An 18994-nucleotide genomic window follows, 5' to 3' on the forward strand; every position below is an offset into this window, starting at 1 on the left:
GAAGGATAAAAAGCAGGATAGTGCCAACTTACGATTCAAATTTGTGACACCATGATGCAGCGTTTGATATATATATATATATATATATATATATATATATATATATATATATATATATATATATATATATATATATATATATATATATATATATATATATATATATATATATATATATATTTATATGATAGATAGATAGATAGATAGATAGATAGATAGATAGATAGATAGATAGATAGATAGATATGGATGGATAGATGGATAGATAGATAGATAGATAGATAGATAGATAGATAGATAGATAGATAGATAGATAGATAGATAGATAGATAGATAGATAGATAGATAGATAGATAGATAGATAGATAGATAGATAGATAGATAGATAGATAAATAAATACATACATACATACATACATACATACATACATACATACATACATACATACATACATACATACATACATATAGAGAGAGAGAGAGAGAATGCGGATCAACCCTTTGAGCTATCTTTCCGCACAAAGTAAGACTACACGAAAGCTGTGAAGGAGCTGTATTCCTTCAATAGCCAGCTATAAATGTGAATTGAACTCTGAAAGATTGGTTTGTAAACAGGATGCACTAAAACAACTTTTATCGTAAACTCTATTGCCGGTCATCTTTCGAACTTGTTTCCAACGGGGTGCACATTCTTTTACTATGTTATTCCCAACTGAATGCACAATATATCCCCAATGTATCACGCGTTCTGCTACCATAACACTGCCTTTCTATCTACCTTAATATCGCTCCACTCTTCATTTTATTGATAAATGCACGGCGTATTTCTAATTCACTCCTCGTGGCATCAAAAACAGTCAGCAGGTTTTGCATGCGATAGTATACTTAAATGAAAACTGCAGGTCGCGAAGGTTGAAGTCCCAGCAGGGTCGGCCAAGGCCCTCATCCTCGGAAGCCGATAACACGGATACAAATTGAGGAGGTTTACAGTGACTCCGTTTGTTTGAACGCCAACGGAGAATTCAGTCTGTGTTCTGCATGGCCAATATTATTCCAGACGTCATTCCTTTCTCTGCTCGTATTTGTTTATTTCACATTTGTTTTTGCGGGTCTATGCTAGTTTAGCACAGGTTTCAATCTTCTTCCTGTTTTCTATTTCAATTAAGTTATTTTTACCTAACTTTCCACTGCGTTTCTTATGTTTAATATTTTGTATCTATTTCTTTTTTTTTTGCTATTCCTATAGGTAATGTATTGCTTTCTTTCGTGTTTAATAATTATATTTTCTTTTTTTTATTTCAGCCTATTCTTTTAGCTTTGTCTGCCTATTTCGTTATTTATTTCTACCTATTTTTATACCGTTTATATGTATATATTGCTTCCTAGTCTCCGATCTGTTCATTTCTGCCTTTTGTGTTTATTAATTCGACCTATTTTTGCTGTGTAACTTTCAGCATGAGCCAGCATAAGAGATACATTGATAACCTACATTAGTACTGTCAAGAAATGTCACAACATTTACATTACGGATACTCCAAGCTCAAGAGCTCTATATGGAACACAAAGCAGTGTGTTTACAAAAGGCCTTAGAAGACAGCAACCTGCTCATTAGCAAAGCAAATACCTTCATACTTCAATTGTCTCTTTCTTTTCAGAGACACTCAAACAAGAATTACAACATTTGCTGGGGTTACAAATCACACACATATATTCATGGGGATATCCAACCGCTCTTACTTTGGTGAAGTAACTCTCTCTCACTTGGAAAAGATGTGAATTTCAGAAATCCAAACATTTCCCCCGAGAGAGCGACTCTGTCATCACTGTGTCTTAGTTTACTGCAAAGATGGTGCTGACTCTGCCAAATTCAAGGACCAGAGACACCAACCTCATAAAAATGGCAAAATAGGCATATTGCTCAAAGTGGGCATGCCTCGGTGGAATTTGCATACGAAGGGTACCTGCTTTTGTTATGGTACTGGGGCGAAATCTCTTGGTAAAGAGCTGTATGTAGTTCTTTCTTACACAGACCAAGCAAGTGTTACTATCTAGTTCAACATAAAGATCGTGTTTATTCCCAGTTGTTTTACCGGCCATAACATTGTGGTGATAGGTTAATAAATTATCTGTAACCTGGTTTGTTAAAAACCTAAATACTATGAAAGACAAGGCATTTAAATATTAAGCACTTATTTTGGGCCTTCGAAATTGACCCTTGTGTGCTCTATATATTCTCTACTCAGAATCAAAAGAAGAATCTTGACATGAATAATAGTCAGATTACAAATGGAGATTACAATTGCCCCATAAATATGTCATGTTAGCTTGATTTCACGGAGTAAGTAGAGATATTTACTGATTTACATTTTCACTTTTAGCTCCACACATTGAATTCGCTGTGTGCCATTGGCATCCCGATATTTCTATTTCAAATCAAACATATGGTCATGGCAAAAAAGTAACTGAAACACAAACTTCACAGACCTGAAATAATCATTTCAATATGTGCCCTATTTGTAAGCAACTGTTCCTAAAGTTCTACTAACATATGCACATTCGTGCATGGGTGTCGCACGTTTAAACACGTTTTGGTGACAATTTCCCAAACACTATGCATTGAGTCTGCCAGAAGGCGGAGACCCTTTTATTCCTCTGGGAATTCTCCGCACCTTATGTGTATAGGTTTTTTTTAAAACCAAGCTCACATCTTCGAGGAGTTTTGCATCTAAATTGTACAATACTCTTGAAAATGCATGGATTCTTTGAGAATCACACAGAACTGGGCTCTGACCTTTGCTGCACAGAGTGCATATTGTGCAAAAGAGACTCTTTGTGCAAAGGTGCAGAATTCTAGCAGAACTATTCCTACATTTTTTGAATAGTGAACATTAGTCATGACTTTCTCTCTCTCAACAACACCCTCCAGAGAGATAATTTAAAAAAATGACAATGACACTCGTATGCTTGTGATTGAATTGCCATTCTGCTCCCAAGCAACACAGTGCACCCCCACCCCCCACCCCCATACTGTTCAAGACATCACAGATGGCAACAGGTGTGTGAACACTGAAGGAGACAGGTGTTACTGCAAAGAAAGGAGGTCAATAAAAGGGCAAAGAAGCCGCAAAAGAGAATAAAAAGTGAAAAAGTGCAAAGACTTAAGGTAAAGTGGCACCTACCGTGGTGTACGGCTGCATGGGGTCACTTATGTACAGCATTTTATTCTCCCTGGAATTTACACACAACGGGGGACTTCCCTGCCACTGGACTCATGGGGTCTGGAGGACGGGTACAATGCGGAGGCAGGCGGGTGGATGGCCGCGAGACTACACCTGTAGCAAAAGCACAGGCGACAGACCTGCCGAGGATGCTGTGGTACATGAATGGCACTTGTTGCTTGTCCCCAGCTCCCTTGGTTCTGTCAACTAGACTGCATCTAACAACAAAACCTGGGCCCTCCCACTTTCCCGGGCTCATGACTATTCATTAAACCACAAGGCAGGTTTAGACTTGCCCAATGATGTCTTGGACTGCACCACACATCCCCGTGAGGGGGGGATCGGGGTCCTTCTCTGTTATTAAACCTTGCCTTTTCTAATTCCTTAAAGCTGCTTTTAGTTTTTTGACCAGGCACGTGGAAAAAATACAAATTCTTCCGATCGAATCAAACCTGGCGTAGGATGTAAAAGCAAGAGAGAGGTTGTGGATTATTTGCAATAGGAACAGTCATAACTTTCGTTCTATAGGTCTCCTTTGGAAACTGTTTAGAGCAATTATGGATCGAATAAACATACAAAGCACATAAGAGGGTACACAAAAGTCTCCTATGAGCTGTACCACACTTCCGCAGTATTTATAGTAATGTGGTTCTTTGTTGATGAGTAGACAACGAACGAGAACGGTGAAATTGAGCTGTTGTATGTGTCTAAATTCTCAGGAGACATCACTCTGACAACAACAGAGATGCCTCTTACTTAAAACTGGAAGGATTGTGCATCTTTTGCACATGAAGCCACATTTAATGCATCGAAAAACCTTCTGGGGTCTGGAACTTTAAAGATCACATGCTCCCGATTGGCTAATACTTGTTTCTTGCCTTGCAACACCAATGTAAGCGTAGAACATTGCAGCGTGCTAAAGTCTCTTGTTACCGCAGGAATACTCTACACTCACGTGGATCTTTATTTATTTTGTTTACCAAAATCGTCGCTAAATGTAACTGAATACAACGAAAAGACCACCATAATTAGGTATGAGTTAGCAGCCTGTAATGTTTTCTTTTTGATTTTTCTTTTACATTTGAGCTAAGATTGTTCAGTTAATTCTGGACTGTCCTGGATCGAAAAACAATATTACTTTAGATATATATTTTTAATCAAATTAGAAAGCTTAACAGTGACAGAAGCTTTTTGCCAAAGATATTTGTAGTGTTAAGTTCTTCTTTTGGAAAAATGTTTGACTTTTATTTGTAACAGTGCTTTTTACAGTTTGAGGGTTTGCTGCCTTCACCATGGCAAAATTTGATCCAGCAATAAAGATTTGAAACCTAAATGATGTGTGGCTGTCAATCCGTCAAAATCATGGGTCTGTCAATCACCACATAAACAATCAGCATCTTTCAACGACATCCAGGATTTTAATGATATTCAAGGGAATTATCTCAGGGTAAAACAACAAAAAATATCTCAATTCCTTGTGCCTATCGCCAATGGAGAAGCATTGTTGTTCTTCCTCTTTAATATCTTGTGAATTTTATCAGAGGCCCAAGTTGCATAAAGTTTCAGAACTCAAGTAGCCTTACGGCTAGTGCAAGGGACCTTGAAGCTGGGGAATCAGGCTCGAGTCTCAGCAACGACGCTCAACATCCTGTGATTCTGGGCAAATCACCTAGGGCCTGATGCAGGTAATTAGCATTTACTGATTCGTAAATACCGAATTTGACCGATTCGATATTTACAAATCGGTAAATGCTATGTAGGTATTTTTACCGAATCAATTACCGAATCAGGAATATTCAGTAATTACCGTATCGATATTTACCGATTCGGTAATTGCCAATGATTCCGATGGGCCTTGAGGCCCATAGGAACCTATGGCAATTACTGAATCGGTAAATACTGATTCGGTAAAATTGCCGAATTGACAAGGGGGACAGGGTGTCACTTTGACACCCTGTTGCACCCCTGATTCAGGCTTGTGTGCCATGTGACACACATACATGCCTTTAGGGCATGTCTGTGTGCCACATGGCACCGGTGTACATGCACAGATGTGCATGTACACAGGAATTCGTTATTTATCATGCAAAAGTATAACATGGTAAATAACGAATTCTTAGGGGCCTGTGGCACTGTTTGCAGTGCCACCTACATATAGATTTACCGATTCGGTAAATTTACCGAATCAGTATTTTACAGAATCGGTAAATTTACCGATTCGGTAAATTTACCGATTCTGTAAAATGTAGGCCCCCTACATCTCAATCACCAAATATCAGTCGGTAACGGCCGAAATCGGTATTTGGTGACCTACATCTGGCCCTTAATCTCTCTGTGCCTAGCAAAAATTAATGTGTTCATCTGTAACTAAACTGGTGCTCATGTAAAGTGATCTGATACCCTATGTCTCGGGTCTAGTTTACGCTATATAAAACTCTAACAAAATAAAAACTAGGAATTTACCTGGACACATTCAACTGTGGCTCTGTGTTGTACAGATAGGAAAAATAAAAAGAAAGATGCTAGCTTGACAGTAGCAAGGCATGCTTTTCAAATTTAATGCAGCCATGCGTATTACCATTCAGAATAATGTTAGTATCAAATCACAAACCAGGAAGACTGGTGTCGATTCCACCAGTGATGAATAAACCAGGCAGTAAAAGGTATTTCATGGATTGTATGTGTAACAAAATTTTGATAAAGAAAGATGGAATAATACTCTAGCAGAGCAGATCTTGCAGCAAGTCACAAAATTTAAAAAACGAAATACACATTTAAAAAATGAGTTTTATGTGTGGATTAACAACAGAGAAAGTCAAGGTATGAGCAGCACTTGAACACTGGGAGACGGTTTTACAAAGCTTTTTATTTGAGTAATTGTGTTTTACCCCCATCTTAGGAGTGACTTACTAAATAAAGGATTTCCAAGAGTAAATCATGCTTATCCCTGAACCTGAGTCACACAGCTAGCACCGTCGGAAAAATCAGTTTATGGTGTGTGAAATACAGCTCTTATACGTAAACAAGATTATAAACATACACGTGTGCTAATAGAATACTACAAAAAAATTGTACTACTGAATATTGAGAATATACATATTGTGATGCAAGAATATTGAGGACAAATATTAAAGTCCAAAATATTGATTAGTAAGTGCATATTAAGGAAGTATAGATTTGCTATTCCGAAGTCCACACCGACGTACTTCGAAGATATATATCAAGGTGCATATATATGGAGTTAAGTATAGACAATCTATACTTACTTATCTTTTGATATTTTGGCTTCAATATTTTGTCCTCGAAATTCCTAAACCCTGATATTCCATCTTTGATATTCAGGGGGCACACACACAAAAAGCAGCATAAAAGATTGTAATATCATGTATACCCATGTCCCCCCAGTACAGTAATTCAGTAATTGAATGGAATTCCGTGTCTTAGCCTTGCCTTCCCTACCCAAGTGATGAAACCCTTGCCATTCGTAGACCAAAAAGTTGCATCATTGTAGCTCTGGAAATATGAACCCGTTTTGTGCAATCACGTTGACATCCAATAGTGGCAGGCGAAGAAATGTGTGAAGCTAGTAAATCATATGGCTCACAACATCGAAAATGTAATTTAGGCTTTGTGAGTTTTATAAAGTTGTTTTTCTATTTTTATCTCAGATTTAATGGCCTATAGTTATGTATAGCATAAAGTTACTATGTATACACATGTGGATGCACGGAATGCAAATAGCATAAGCTCTCTGGTTGTGCGTTAAAATTAAATGGTGCGCTGTTTACAAACCATGAAAGTTTCGAGAGCAAGCAATACTCCATGTTAAATAAGGTAAGAGCTGAACACACCGGATGTCGGTTGCAGAGGTATGTTTCAAAATAGGTTGTAGATTAAATTCAAAGCATGTTGCGAAAAATCTGTGAGAAAAACCAAAGCTTCTGTTGGCAATATATTATCCACCAGTGGATGTCTGTGGGCATTCCCATGTTAATTCGTTGTAATACAGAGCTATAGATAAATTCCATGTAACAAGGACATTTATAAGGTGTGGATGTTTATGTCAAGAACTTCACTGAAGCGTATGAGGCACTGCAGATTGTTGTTTAATGTAGAAGTAAGTCACTGGTGGTTTAAGAACTGGAGTTATAAGGATGGCAGTAGGGATTTATGGCAATGTGCTCATCTCTAGAAAGTGTGTAGTGTATGTTAGCAAACTATGGAGGGTACTCCTTGGAGCCTGGAAGAAGATGTCTTTTCACTGGTAAATGAATATCTGTCAATTTTTTGACTTAAAATTGTAAAGTCTTTAAGAGGGTGATCATGTCATGGCGAAAGTATGTAAACTCTCTTTAAATGGCGTTCAAGGTTTAAAGAGGGGGTGAATTTGCTTTGTTAGGAGGGTAAATACCAGTAAAAATAGGGTGACATCCACCAAATTTGGGTGACTTGACAGATATTCTGTGGGTCCAGCATCTGCTTAATCATTATGTCGAACTATCACATGGATCGAAAATTGATCACAGTGTAACATGTTGAATTACTTCAACTACACTCAATCAATCAATCAATCACAACACTTGTATAGCGCGCTACTCACCCGGAAGGGTCTCAAGGCGCTTGGGGGAAGGGGACCGCTACTGCTCGAACAGCCAGGTCTTGAGTTGTCTCCTGAAGGCGGGGTGGTCCTGGGTCAGCCGAAGGTGGATGGGGAGGGAGTTCCATGTCTTGGCCGCCAGGTAGGAGAAGGATCTGCCTCCGGCGGTGGCTCTGCAGATGCGTGGTACTGCGACGAGGCTGGCAGACCGTAGCTGGCGGGTGGGCGTGTGGAAGGTCAGGCGGTCAAGTTTTACAGAGTTCCCTGAGCGCAAAAGTATATGAGTGTATCTGTTAGATTTACAGATGATATAAATTCAAACAATGAAAGTCCATATCCATGTATCCAAGTTTGAAAAAAAGTCCTTATTTTAATTCTCTTCCAGATGCTCACGAAGACTTGTGGATACAGCAGTACAGTCCTGATATCAATTACAACACGCCGGCGCCGGCGTTTGGCTGTTGTAATTGATATCAGGACTGTACTGCTGTATCCACAAGTCTTCGTGAGCATCTGGAAGAGAAATAAAATAAGGACTTTTTTTCAAACTTGGATACATGGATATGGACTTTCATTGTTTGAATTGATATCATCTGTAAATCTAACAGATACACTCATATACTTTTGTGCTCAGGGAACTCTGTAAAACTTGTTATTGTGACAACAATTACGTCTGTAATTTACTGTCTCTTGACAGCGGTGGTTGGTAGCTGTCTGTGGTTCCCTTGATGCCCCATTTTTGAGATAACAAGCTGTAAACTTATTGCTACATAGGCTATGCGCTGTTAAAACCTCACTACCCATTGTTCGAAGTGAAGGTCAGGCGGTCGTTGAGGTACTTGGGGCCCAAGTTGTGGAGAGATTTGTGTGCGTGGGTTAGGAGCCTGAACGTGATCCTCTTGTTGACGGGGAGCCAGTGCAGGTTCCTCAGGTGGCCGGAGATGTGGCTGCGTCGAGGGATGTCCAGGATGAGTTGGGCGGAGGCGTTCTGGATGCGCTGTAGTCTTTTCTGTAGCTTGGCTGTGGTTCCGGCGTAGAGGGTATTTCCGTAGTCCAGCCGGCTGGTGACGAGGGCCTGGGTGACCGTCTTCCTGGTTTCGATCGGGATCCATCGGAAGATCTTGCGGAGCATGCGGAGGGTGTGAAAGCATGAAGAGGAGACGGCGATGACTTGTCTGGTCATAGAGAGGGAGGAGTCCAGGATGAAGCCCAGGTTGCGTGCGTGGTCTCTCGGCTTGGGGGCGGTGCCCAGGGCTGGGGGCCACCAGGAGTCGTCCCAGGCGGAGGGTGGTGGTCCAAGGATGAGGACTTCCGTCTTGTCTGAGTTCAGTTTCAAGCGGCTGTTCTTCATCCACTCGGCGACGTCTTTCATCCCTTCGTGGAGGCTGGTTCTGGCGGTGTCGGGGTCTCTGGTGAGGGAGAGGATCAGCTGGGTGTCGTTGGCGTAAGAGATGATGTTGAGGTTGTGTTGGCGTGCGATGGCTGCGAGAGGTCTCATGTAGACGTTGAAGAGGGTGGGGCTGAGTGATGATCCTTGCGGGACGCCGCAGATGACTTTGGTGGCCTCGGAGCGAAACGGGGGGAGGCGGACTCTCTGTGTTCTTCCCGCGAGGAACGAGATGATCCACTTCAATGCCTTCTCTGTGATGCCAGTGTTGCTGAGGCGTTGGACTAGGGTGCGGTGGCAGACAGTGTCGAACGCTGCGGAGAGGTCCAGGAGGATGAGGGCCGCTGTTTCCCCGTTGTCGAGAAGGGCTCGGATGTCGTCGGTGGCTGCGATCAGGGCGGTCTCGGTGCTGTGGTTGGTTCTGAAACCGGACTGCGAGGGGTCGAGGGATCCATTTGTCTCGAGGAAGGCGGCAAGCTGTCTGTTGGCGATCTTCTCGATGACTTTGGCAGGAAACGGGAGGAGCGAGATGGGGCGGACGTTTTTGAGGTCGGACTGGGTCCGCTGTTGGTTTTTTCAGTAGGGCGCTAAGCTCGGCATGCTTCCAACTCTCTGGGAAGGTGGCGGTGTCGAAGGAGGTGTTGATGACGTCTTGGAGCTGGGGTGCGATGGTGGAGTCGGCCTTGTTGAAGACGTGGTGGGGGCAGGGGTCGGTCGGAGATCCGGAGTGGATGGTGTTCATCGTGCGGGCTGTGTCTTCGGTGGTCACTGCGGCCCAGGTACGGAGGGTCGTGGTGGGGTGCGCTGGTTCGGCAGTTGGGTGCGGGGATGTTGTGCCGAAGCTGTTGTGGATGTCGGCAATCTTGCGGTGGAAGAACGAGGCGAGGGAGTCGCAGAGATCTTGTGAGGGGGTGATGTCGTTGTTGCCGGTGCTGGGGTTGGAGAACTCCTTGACGATGCTGAAGAGTTCCTTGCTGTCGTGGGCGTTGTTGTCCAGTCGATCCTTCAGTGACTTCTTCTTGGTGGTGCGGATGAGCTGGAGGTGCTTGTGGGTCGCGTGTTTGAGGGCGGCCATGTTGTCAGTGGTCCGGTCGAGGAGCCAGGCTTTCTCGATACCGAAACCATACAGGACGGTGTCACAAAGACTTAATGATGTCATTAGTATTGTCATCAATGATATAACTTGAGAGATCATCAGTGATGCTTTCAATGATGTAATTTACCTTGTTAGGAGTGACTTAATATAAGAGGTTAATAAGCAGTACCTGGCGGGCACAAGGTATGGTTAGTTCAGTAAACTATAACTTGTGAATTTCTGTGTTTCTTTGTTTTTAAGCGTTCGATGTTATCTCATTTCAACACCTATTTATAATGTCAATTTAACCTTTGTTTGCTCAGTGAATTGTTAGTCTTTGACTCATATGCAACCTTGAGCATATGCCCAAATCCTCTGGTAATATTTAGAAACCACTTGGCCTTCAGCCTTCTGCAGAGATGGGTTGGGCAGCCGCATTGGAATTGAGCACACCGCTTGGCTTTCTGCCAGGCCCTGCGATCAACCCCGCCATGGGCAACCAGCCCTCCACCGTGCAAAGTCAAAGGTTGAGTGGTTTATAAATGCCACCAGAACCCGTAGATGGCAAAATAGGACCATATGAAACATAGTACACATTGTGTATTTTTTTATATTGCATTGCCTATGGCCAGTCTTCAGCCCGCGAGAACCCAATTCCCAGAGGCCCTTCTTTTTAAAGGGGTAGGGGGCTGAGCAGCCCACCTCCCTGAGACTTATTAGGCCAGGGCGCCCCATTCCCCTGGTACGAATGCTAAGAGGAGTGCCCCCCCCCCCCCGAGCCTAATTAGACACCAGGACCCCCATGGCCAAATGCAATGGAAAAGGGGAGGACAGCCCCCTCCCCAGGCCTCATTAGGCCAGGGGGACCCATTCCCCAGGGCCAAAATCCATAATTAAGGGGAAGGGGGGTATCATGAGTGATATAATATGTGAAGTAATTAGCAGCTCATGGCGAGGGCGCAAGTACCAGTTATAGTCTCTTTAGCCTATGTTTATTTCATCATATTTCTAAGGGTTTTTTTAAATGTAAAGTAACTTATTATTACAAATTCTAACTATAACTGTCACTTTAATCTTTGGTCTTACAGTGAATTTCTATTTTTTTAATGTAAAGTAAGATGTCCATCCCCATGTGCAGCCAGCTGTTGGGCACATGGCCTGGCTGCGCATGGCCTTTGGCAACATGCAGCGTGGAGTTGGGTGCCGGGCCTGACCTGTGGCCAGGCACTGCTCCCAACCCCTGTGAGAACCCTACCTCCCACAGCACAACAGCACAACCCACAGCTGGCACCCAACCCCTAGACTTTGGCTGTATATGGTGTGAAGTTGGGCACAGTTCCTCGTCTGTGACCAGGTCATGCTCCCAACCCTTTTCTCGTGTCCAACTTCCCGCTGTGCACCCCATTCGTCTAACCTCTCCAGGGGCACCATCCCCCCCACAGGGCACATGAGTGGGGTTGGGCACAGGGTCTGGCTCTCGGCCATGCCCTGACTCAACCCCTGCGTGCTTGCATGGCTGCCTATGTTAACAGTGTCATTTTAAGGAAGCAGAACTACTGATTTTGTCAAAAGGTCAGACCACCAAAATATAAAAAGTGGACCTATTGACTTTATCATGAGTTCAGCACATCAACATACAAAAAGCAGAACTATTGCTTTTGTCAAAAAGTCAGGAATAATTATAAACAAATGCATATTTTATAAATGTACACACTGTAATGTTTAATAAAAGTGATTGTCATAAAATGTTTTAATAAGCTTCATTAAAAAAGCATGACTTTGAGTCTTTCTTATAACGTTTTCAAAATACGGGCCCTGGAGAATGGGGTCTCTGTGGCCTCATGAAGGCTCGGGAAGGGGGTTAGCCCTACAGGGGGTCGGGGAAATGGGGCTGCACACCACCCCCATCCTCTTGATTTTGCCACCCCTGAGTCCTGGCCCACACTGGGATTTGTTTTTTGGTTTTATGCACAGGAGCAGCATTTTTATTTTTTTATTTTACCACAGATGCACGGTTCCTCCGCAAATTTGTGGTGACTTTTTTTTAATTGAGGGACCAATCCACCAGACCTAAGAGAGCAGAGTATCTGTACCCTGCCCCCTTATTTTTTTTAACGAATTTCCAGGACTGGGGACTCAGTCCCAAGTCCTAAAAAGGATGCCACCACATATTTGTTGATGTGGCAGCCAATCAGATCTTATCTTAAGGTCTGCCAGCTTCCTCGATCATCAGCGCCGTGAAATCTACAACTTTGTTTGCCTTAATTTCACAAAAAGTACAGAACGGATTTACACCAAATCACTAAAAACACGCTTTCTGGTCCACCATATTGTTGTTCAATTTTGCTATGGAAAAATGAATGGGGATATGCATTTTTGAAACGCCCCCCCCTTTTCTTCGACCCGTGTATGACATTTCACCCTCAAACTTTCCAGGAAGCAGCTACAGCACATAAAGAAAGAGGTAAAAGCCTCAGATGATTGTTTTTGTGCAGGAACGTGTCCCTTCCTGCACAAAAACTATCTTGCCTGCAACACAGGCCCCCTTGCACCACAGTGCAGGGGTGCTTGCACTGGGGCTTGGCGGCCACTAGAGTGTCAGTACAGAGAGGGCTGGAATGCCCTATATCTACTAAGACATGGGGCATTCCTGCTCTCTTTTTTAATGCTCTCCATTTAAAGCAGCTCAGCACAGAAAGTTGTCTTGCTGCGTTGCGCTGAGTCAAATATTAGTAAATCTGGGCCCAAGTATTGTGTACACACCGATCACCAACAATCAAAGACATTCTAACTGTGTCAACAAGTACAGTACCAGAATTAGACTAACCAAAAAGAAAGTAGGATATTTCGCCCAAATGCGACTGTGCAGTGGCGCTACCAGGCTTTCAGGGGGACCAGCCTATCATGATACCTCTCTGTATCCCAGTGGACCAGTGCACCTCCGCCAGGTTGCAGCAGTGTCATCATAGCCCACGGGCCCTTCCGTTCCAACCTCAGCATCAGTTCACTCGTTGCCATAGTGACGGCATTGATCTCACAAACAAGAAGGCCTCCTGTCGAGGGACCTAACTGGGAAAAGATTCCGATGGGAAATGCAGGACGTTGAATTATCAGCTTAGAGACGGCGCCACACATCTGCATAGCCACAAACAGACTCCTCAGCAGCAGGGAAGCTACCCTTTTCTGCCAAAGCACAAGTGTTGATGTCCCACCTGGGGAATGTTCTTCCTTCAAATCCCTTGGATGAAGACTGCTCTTTTGGGTTATGGAAGCTGTCACAAGCATGTAGAGCTTCATGCAGGGCCATGTTCAAGGGCATGCCAGTTTCCTGCAGAAAGAAAATGCCACAGAAGCTCATATTCTCCCCAATTTTAAATAATTTCACCCATACAAGAACAATCCCCAAAACAGGAGGTGAAGTCACAAATGAAACTCGAGCTGCAACTTAACCCCTTCACTACGGCGGCTATTCTGCCGCAGTGTGAAGGGGGCGGGGCGGCCGCGCGGCGGGTCCATGCTGGTGACGGAACCGCTCCGTCACCAGCCGCGGTTGCGCTGTGCTCATGACGGAGCGGTTCCGTCACGGCCCCACCAGCTCAATGGAACGGTCTGCACAGGCACGGAATCCGCGCCGCGCAGGCTTGCCGAGCGGGCCGTGACGGAACCGCTCCGTCATCAGCACAGAGCGACCGCGGCTGATGACGGAGTGGTTCCGTCACCAGCAGGGGAGGGGTTAAATCGGGGTGCTGCAAGTTGATAGGCTGGTCAACAAATTAAGAATGGGAATGCATTGATATTGAGAGATTTACTACAAGAGAGCTAATTGAAATTGACACCGAAGAGCGTGCCTCGATTAACAGTCTCATGCAGTGTACCCCTTGAGTACCTTTTTTCCCGTCGCGTGACAAGATTTTTTTGCGAGTGTGGGTTGATGATTTTTATGGGCACTTGACTCGGTAAATACGCTGCAGTGCAACTTTCTGCCATATGTACAGTGCAGCGCTGTCTATTCACAAGCAGTAGTGGCTAATTTGTAAAAGGATAAGTGCTGGGGCTTTTAGTGGCGTAGCTAGACATTTTGCCACCCATGGCGGTCCCTGCGCAGCCGCATTTGCATGTAAGTAAGGGGCGGTGCTGGCGATTCCAGCCTCTGCTGCCCCGGGACGACGCAGTTAAGAGCAGGAGAGGCTGCCGCCCCAAAACTCGTGCCGCCAGAGGCGGACGTCCCCACCCTTGCTACACCACTGGGGGCTCTCCTCAGGAGGCAGCTTGCACAAACCCCTTTCTCCTGTTAACGCCGCCTAAAACAGAACCAACTACAAACCATGACAGAGGGGAAAGCATATGATGTAATGGCCAGGGCTGCCGACTTCGGAACTGGGGAGCCAGGTTCAAGTCTCGGCGTCAGCTCAACATCCTGTGATTCTGCACAAATCATTTAATCTCCCCGTAAATTAATGAATGGGTTCTAAACTGGTGGTCATGAAAAGCACTGGTGTTGATTATTGTCAGTGCAGAGCATCGGAAACCACCAGCTCAAATTAAGCAGTAATGCTCCATTTTTAGGAAATTGAGGCTATAAGCTGAGCTCTGACAAGTTGCCTTTAACTACACACAACAGAGAAGCGTGTAGATCGCTTTAAGTGTGTGTTTTGTGTTCAATGAGTGCCCAATGTTGCTACTTATCTCCCAGCTCCAGGCGTTACTGTCATTTGAATATGTTATCTGTACAACTTCAACTACCTGTGCATTGCACCATCTAAGTATATTATTTTTAATTAGTTCAATATAAGATGTATGAATCCATTAAGTATTTGGATTACTAAAATTCTATAATCCAATGATGTAATTGTTGTGGAAATCTATATTTGTCTGTGATCAGGGTAAATCATTTAGGCCATATGTATCAAGGCCAAATGGGTTCGCAAACGCCGAAATTCTCAGAATTTCGGCGTTTGCGAACTCATTTTCGCAAAATGGTATGTATGAAAGAATTTGGGCGCAAAATAAGGAATCGCAAAATTTACGATTACTTATTTTGCGATTGCATTTAAGGAATCGCAAATTTTGCGATTCCTTAAATGCAATGTATTAAGCGAAAAAAAAATCCAAAATGCCCTTAAGGAATCGCAAATTACCACCAACTTCTAGTTGGTGGTAAGTTGCGATTTCCTTGAAAAATGCACATTTCAGCATTTTTCGAAGTGCCCTGTGATGCACATACATGCCCTTAGGGCATGTATGTGCACCACATGTGCACCCATACTTATTTCACGGGTGCAACAGGGTGTCCTTTGGACACCCCTGCACCCTTGAAATTATTCTCAATTTGCGATTAGCAAATTGTAAATCGCAAATTGAGAATAAATTCCCATTCCTTCCTATGGGCCAGGAGGCCCATAGAAATGAATGGGAAAGTATTCCTTAATTGCGAATTCACAATTTGCGAATTCGCAATTAAGGAATATCAAGAAATCGCTAAAAAATTGTGATTTTCTTGATACATACCAATTAGCGATTCTGAAATAGTCTTGGTACATATGGCCCTTAGTGCATACAGTTTAGTTGTCCAGGCGGAGTAATTTCATAATAAGTATTGTATATTATGTTATGTGTTCAGGATGTAGATATGATGCCTTTAGAGCAGAGCTTGCTCTACTTTAGTGCTGACAGAGTTATAATTGTAGAGTCAGAATGTTGTCTGTTTTACCGAAGTGCTATGCTATAGGTGCAATAGCCATGGACATTAGTACGGGGTAAACATTTTATTATTAACAAGAATGTACTATTTAGTAATAGGGTGCAATATTTTAATAGTGTGAATCCGTAAACAGGAACAATGCTGGTTTAATGGCTAGAAATTAGATACTGATTTGTTTTGCTTATTTATGCATTCAGCACAACGCATGTCACATATCTAACGGCAACACACTATACGAATGCCTTATACGACCTAATTCAGGTTTTTAATATCAGGAGTAATTCATTCGTTTGCTGAGATGCTGTAACACGCAGAAAACGGGTACTTTAGTAATAAGAATGTTGCAATTTAATTTGTATTCAGGGAAGTGGTTCAGTCGAAGAGCTGTTGTTCTACTTTGTGGTGGTACAGATATTTAGCTGTGAATATCCCCCTTTGGTACTGAAAGATGCATGGAGGATCTATTTCAGCTGCATAACATATTAGACCTGATGCGAGCACGCCCCCCTGTCTTCCCCTTTAGCTCATGTACCAGGAATGACACACCTTTTCAAGAAGCCTTGTTTTACCTGGTATGAACCCCAGCAGGTTGGGGAGTGCACTGGTCTCCCAGGGCACCAGCTGCACATTCTGTGCCCTGACACCGAAAAGGCTGCAACCCCAGGTGGCACTTCATTATACATCTGGTTAGTCAGCAAGAAACGGCTTGCAAAGTGCAATACTTTATACAGCGCTTTATCCTTGTCTTGTATTTATTGTATCCAGTGGTCAAAGGGGGGGGGGAGTAGGGGAACTGTGGTCGGAGAATCAGAGGGTGGGAATAACCTGAGGATTGGGTCAGTGGGCGGAGTCAGAGGTGTGGCCAGAAAGACCAACACTTCCCAATTTTTAGTATTTGTTTGGCATTTCACTGATCAGTTACAACTTATTACATTATTTAATTCAACCAATAGATACACATCCATTATTTAAAATTGAATATGAGTTCCTGACATTAAAATGCTTTCACAAAGTGGGATATGTTTCCAAGCACAGAATGTCCCAAATACGCTTAAAAGTGGAATTACAAACCACTTGTCTCCGAGCCATGCAGTTTCTGTCACTTCTCCTCCTTTTTTCCACAAGAGCAGTTCAAACATGAATGGGAAAATGTCCTTGTTTGCAAATGTTTTACACATAATTATAACTCTACTATATTTGCCACACAATACATCATCTGCTGCATAATCTGACTTTAACAAAAACATTGTTTGCAGCTCAAACTGATCAAAAGGAACTAACAAAATGCGACTTGTGTTGCTGCGAAGTGAGGGTCCTTTGCAAAGGTTGACTGGTCACCATTCTCGCTGCTGCATTTGGATATTACATTGGTACTAATGAGGCAAAAGCTTTGCAGAGACTGTTAGTATGTGTAAAAATGTCAAAATAATCAGAAAATGTCCAGCATTACGCTGCAGTCTTTTTTTTGCTGCATAATTTAGTCAACATTGCGCAGGATTTTGTCCTCCATTTGCTGCATAATTTCAGTGGCCCCAAAGCAGGCAGCACATGTGAAAAGTGCTTGTGCATGAAGTAAAGAAACCATTAAGTTTGAAAACTTAGTTTGGTGTGCGTGGAAATCCTGCACTACCGGTTCCTGATGAATTGCACTACTACTGCTGAAACAAGACCAATGGAGGTACCAATCAATCAATCAATCAATCAGAGTACTTGTAAAGCGCGCTACTTACCCGTGAGGGTCCAAAGGCGCTGAGGGGGGTGGGGGTGCTGCTACTGATCGAAGAGCCAGGTCTTGAGGAGTCTTCTGAAGAGGAGTTGGTCTTGGGTCTGCCGTATGTGGGTAGGGAGGGTGTTCCAGGTCTTGGCGGCGAGGTAGGAGAAGGATCTGCCGCCGGAGGTCATTCGTTAGATGCGGGGGAAAGCGGAGAGGCTGGCGGAGCGGAGCTGGCGGGTGGGGGTGTGGAAGCTGAGTCTGCTGTTCAGGTAGGCTGGTCCGGCGTTGTGGAGTGCTTTGTGTGCGTGGGTGAGGAGCTTGAAGGTAATCCTCTTGTCAACGGGGAGCCAGTGTAGGTCTCTTAGGTGGGGGGTGATGTGTCTGCGATGGGGGACGTTGACGATCAGTCGGGCAGAGGCGTTTTGGATGCGTTGTAGTCGTTGTATGTGTTTGGCTGGGATTCCTGCGTAGAGTGTGTTGCTGTAGTCCAGTCTGCTGCTGACGAGGGCGTGTGTCACCGTTCTTCTTGTTTCAGTCGGGATCCACTTGTAGATCCTGCGGAGCATGTGGAGGGTGTTTTAGCAGGAGGAGGAGACGGCATTGACCAATTAGACATGGAGAGGGAGGAGTCGAGGATGAATCCTAGATTGCGTGCATGGTCGGTGGGTGTTGGTGCTGTTCCCAGTGTGGTCGGCCACCAGGTGTCCTCCCAGGCTGAGGCGGTGGGTCCGAGGATAAGGACCTCCATCTTGTCCGAGTTCAGCTTCAGACGGCTGCTCTTCATCCAATCGGCGACGGCCTTCATTCCCTCGTGGAGGTTGGTTTTGGCAGTGTGCAGGTCCTTGGTGAGGGAGAGGATGAGCTGGGTATCGTCAGCGTAGGAGATGATGTTGAGGTCGTGATGGCGGGCCACTTGTGCGAGGGGGGCCATGTAGACGTTGAACAGCATTGGGCTGAGGGATGAGCCCTGGGGGATGCCACAGATGATGTCGGTGGCTTCGGATCGGAAGAGTGGGACGCAGATGCTCTGGGTTCTGCCGGAGAGGAAGGAAGTGGTACAGTCAAGTGCCTTCTCTTGGATTCCGGCTTCTAGGAGGTGTGTCTTTAGAGTGCGATGGCAGACCGTGTCGAAGGCAGCTGACAGGTCCAGGAGGATGAGGGCTGATGTTTCGCCGTTGTCTAGTTGGCGCCTGATGTCGTCTGTGGCGGCGATGAGGGATGTCTCGGCCCAATGGGTGAGGCAGACTGGCCTCAAGGGTCATATTACCTCTGTGACAGAGTCACTATACCTCTAGGGTATGC

At 44.1% G+C, this 18994-nt stretch overlaps 1 protein-coding gene across 2 annotated transcripts in view; it reads right to left on the reverse strand.

The window, feature by feature from the left end:
* TP73 (tumor protein p73) overlaps positions 1-18994 on the reverse strand; it is a 309820-nt gene that overhangs the window by 254412 nt on the left and 36414 nt on the right. The window contains exon 1 of one of the 2 annotated variants that reach the window (XM_086921748.1): positions 3180-3380. The exons of the other annotated variant lie outside the window; for it this stretch is intronic. Coding sequence (XP_086777874.1) covers positions 3180-3218 — 39 coding nt within the window. The 5' untranslated portion in view covers positions 3219-3380. Of the gene's footprint in view, positions 1-3179; positions 3381-18994 lie in introns of those variants that run through there. 2 annotated transcript variants of the gene reach the window in all.

This window comes from Lissotriton vulgaris, chromosome 5 (genome assembly GCF_964263255.1).
Source record: "Lissotriton vulgaris chromosome 5, aLisVul1.2, whole genome shotgun sequence".
In the NCBI taxonomy this organism is placed as follows: domain Eukaryota; kingdom Metazoa; phylum Chordata; class Amphibia; order Caudata; family Salamandridae; genus Lissotriton; species Lissotriton vulgaris.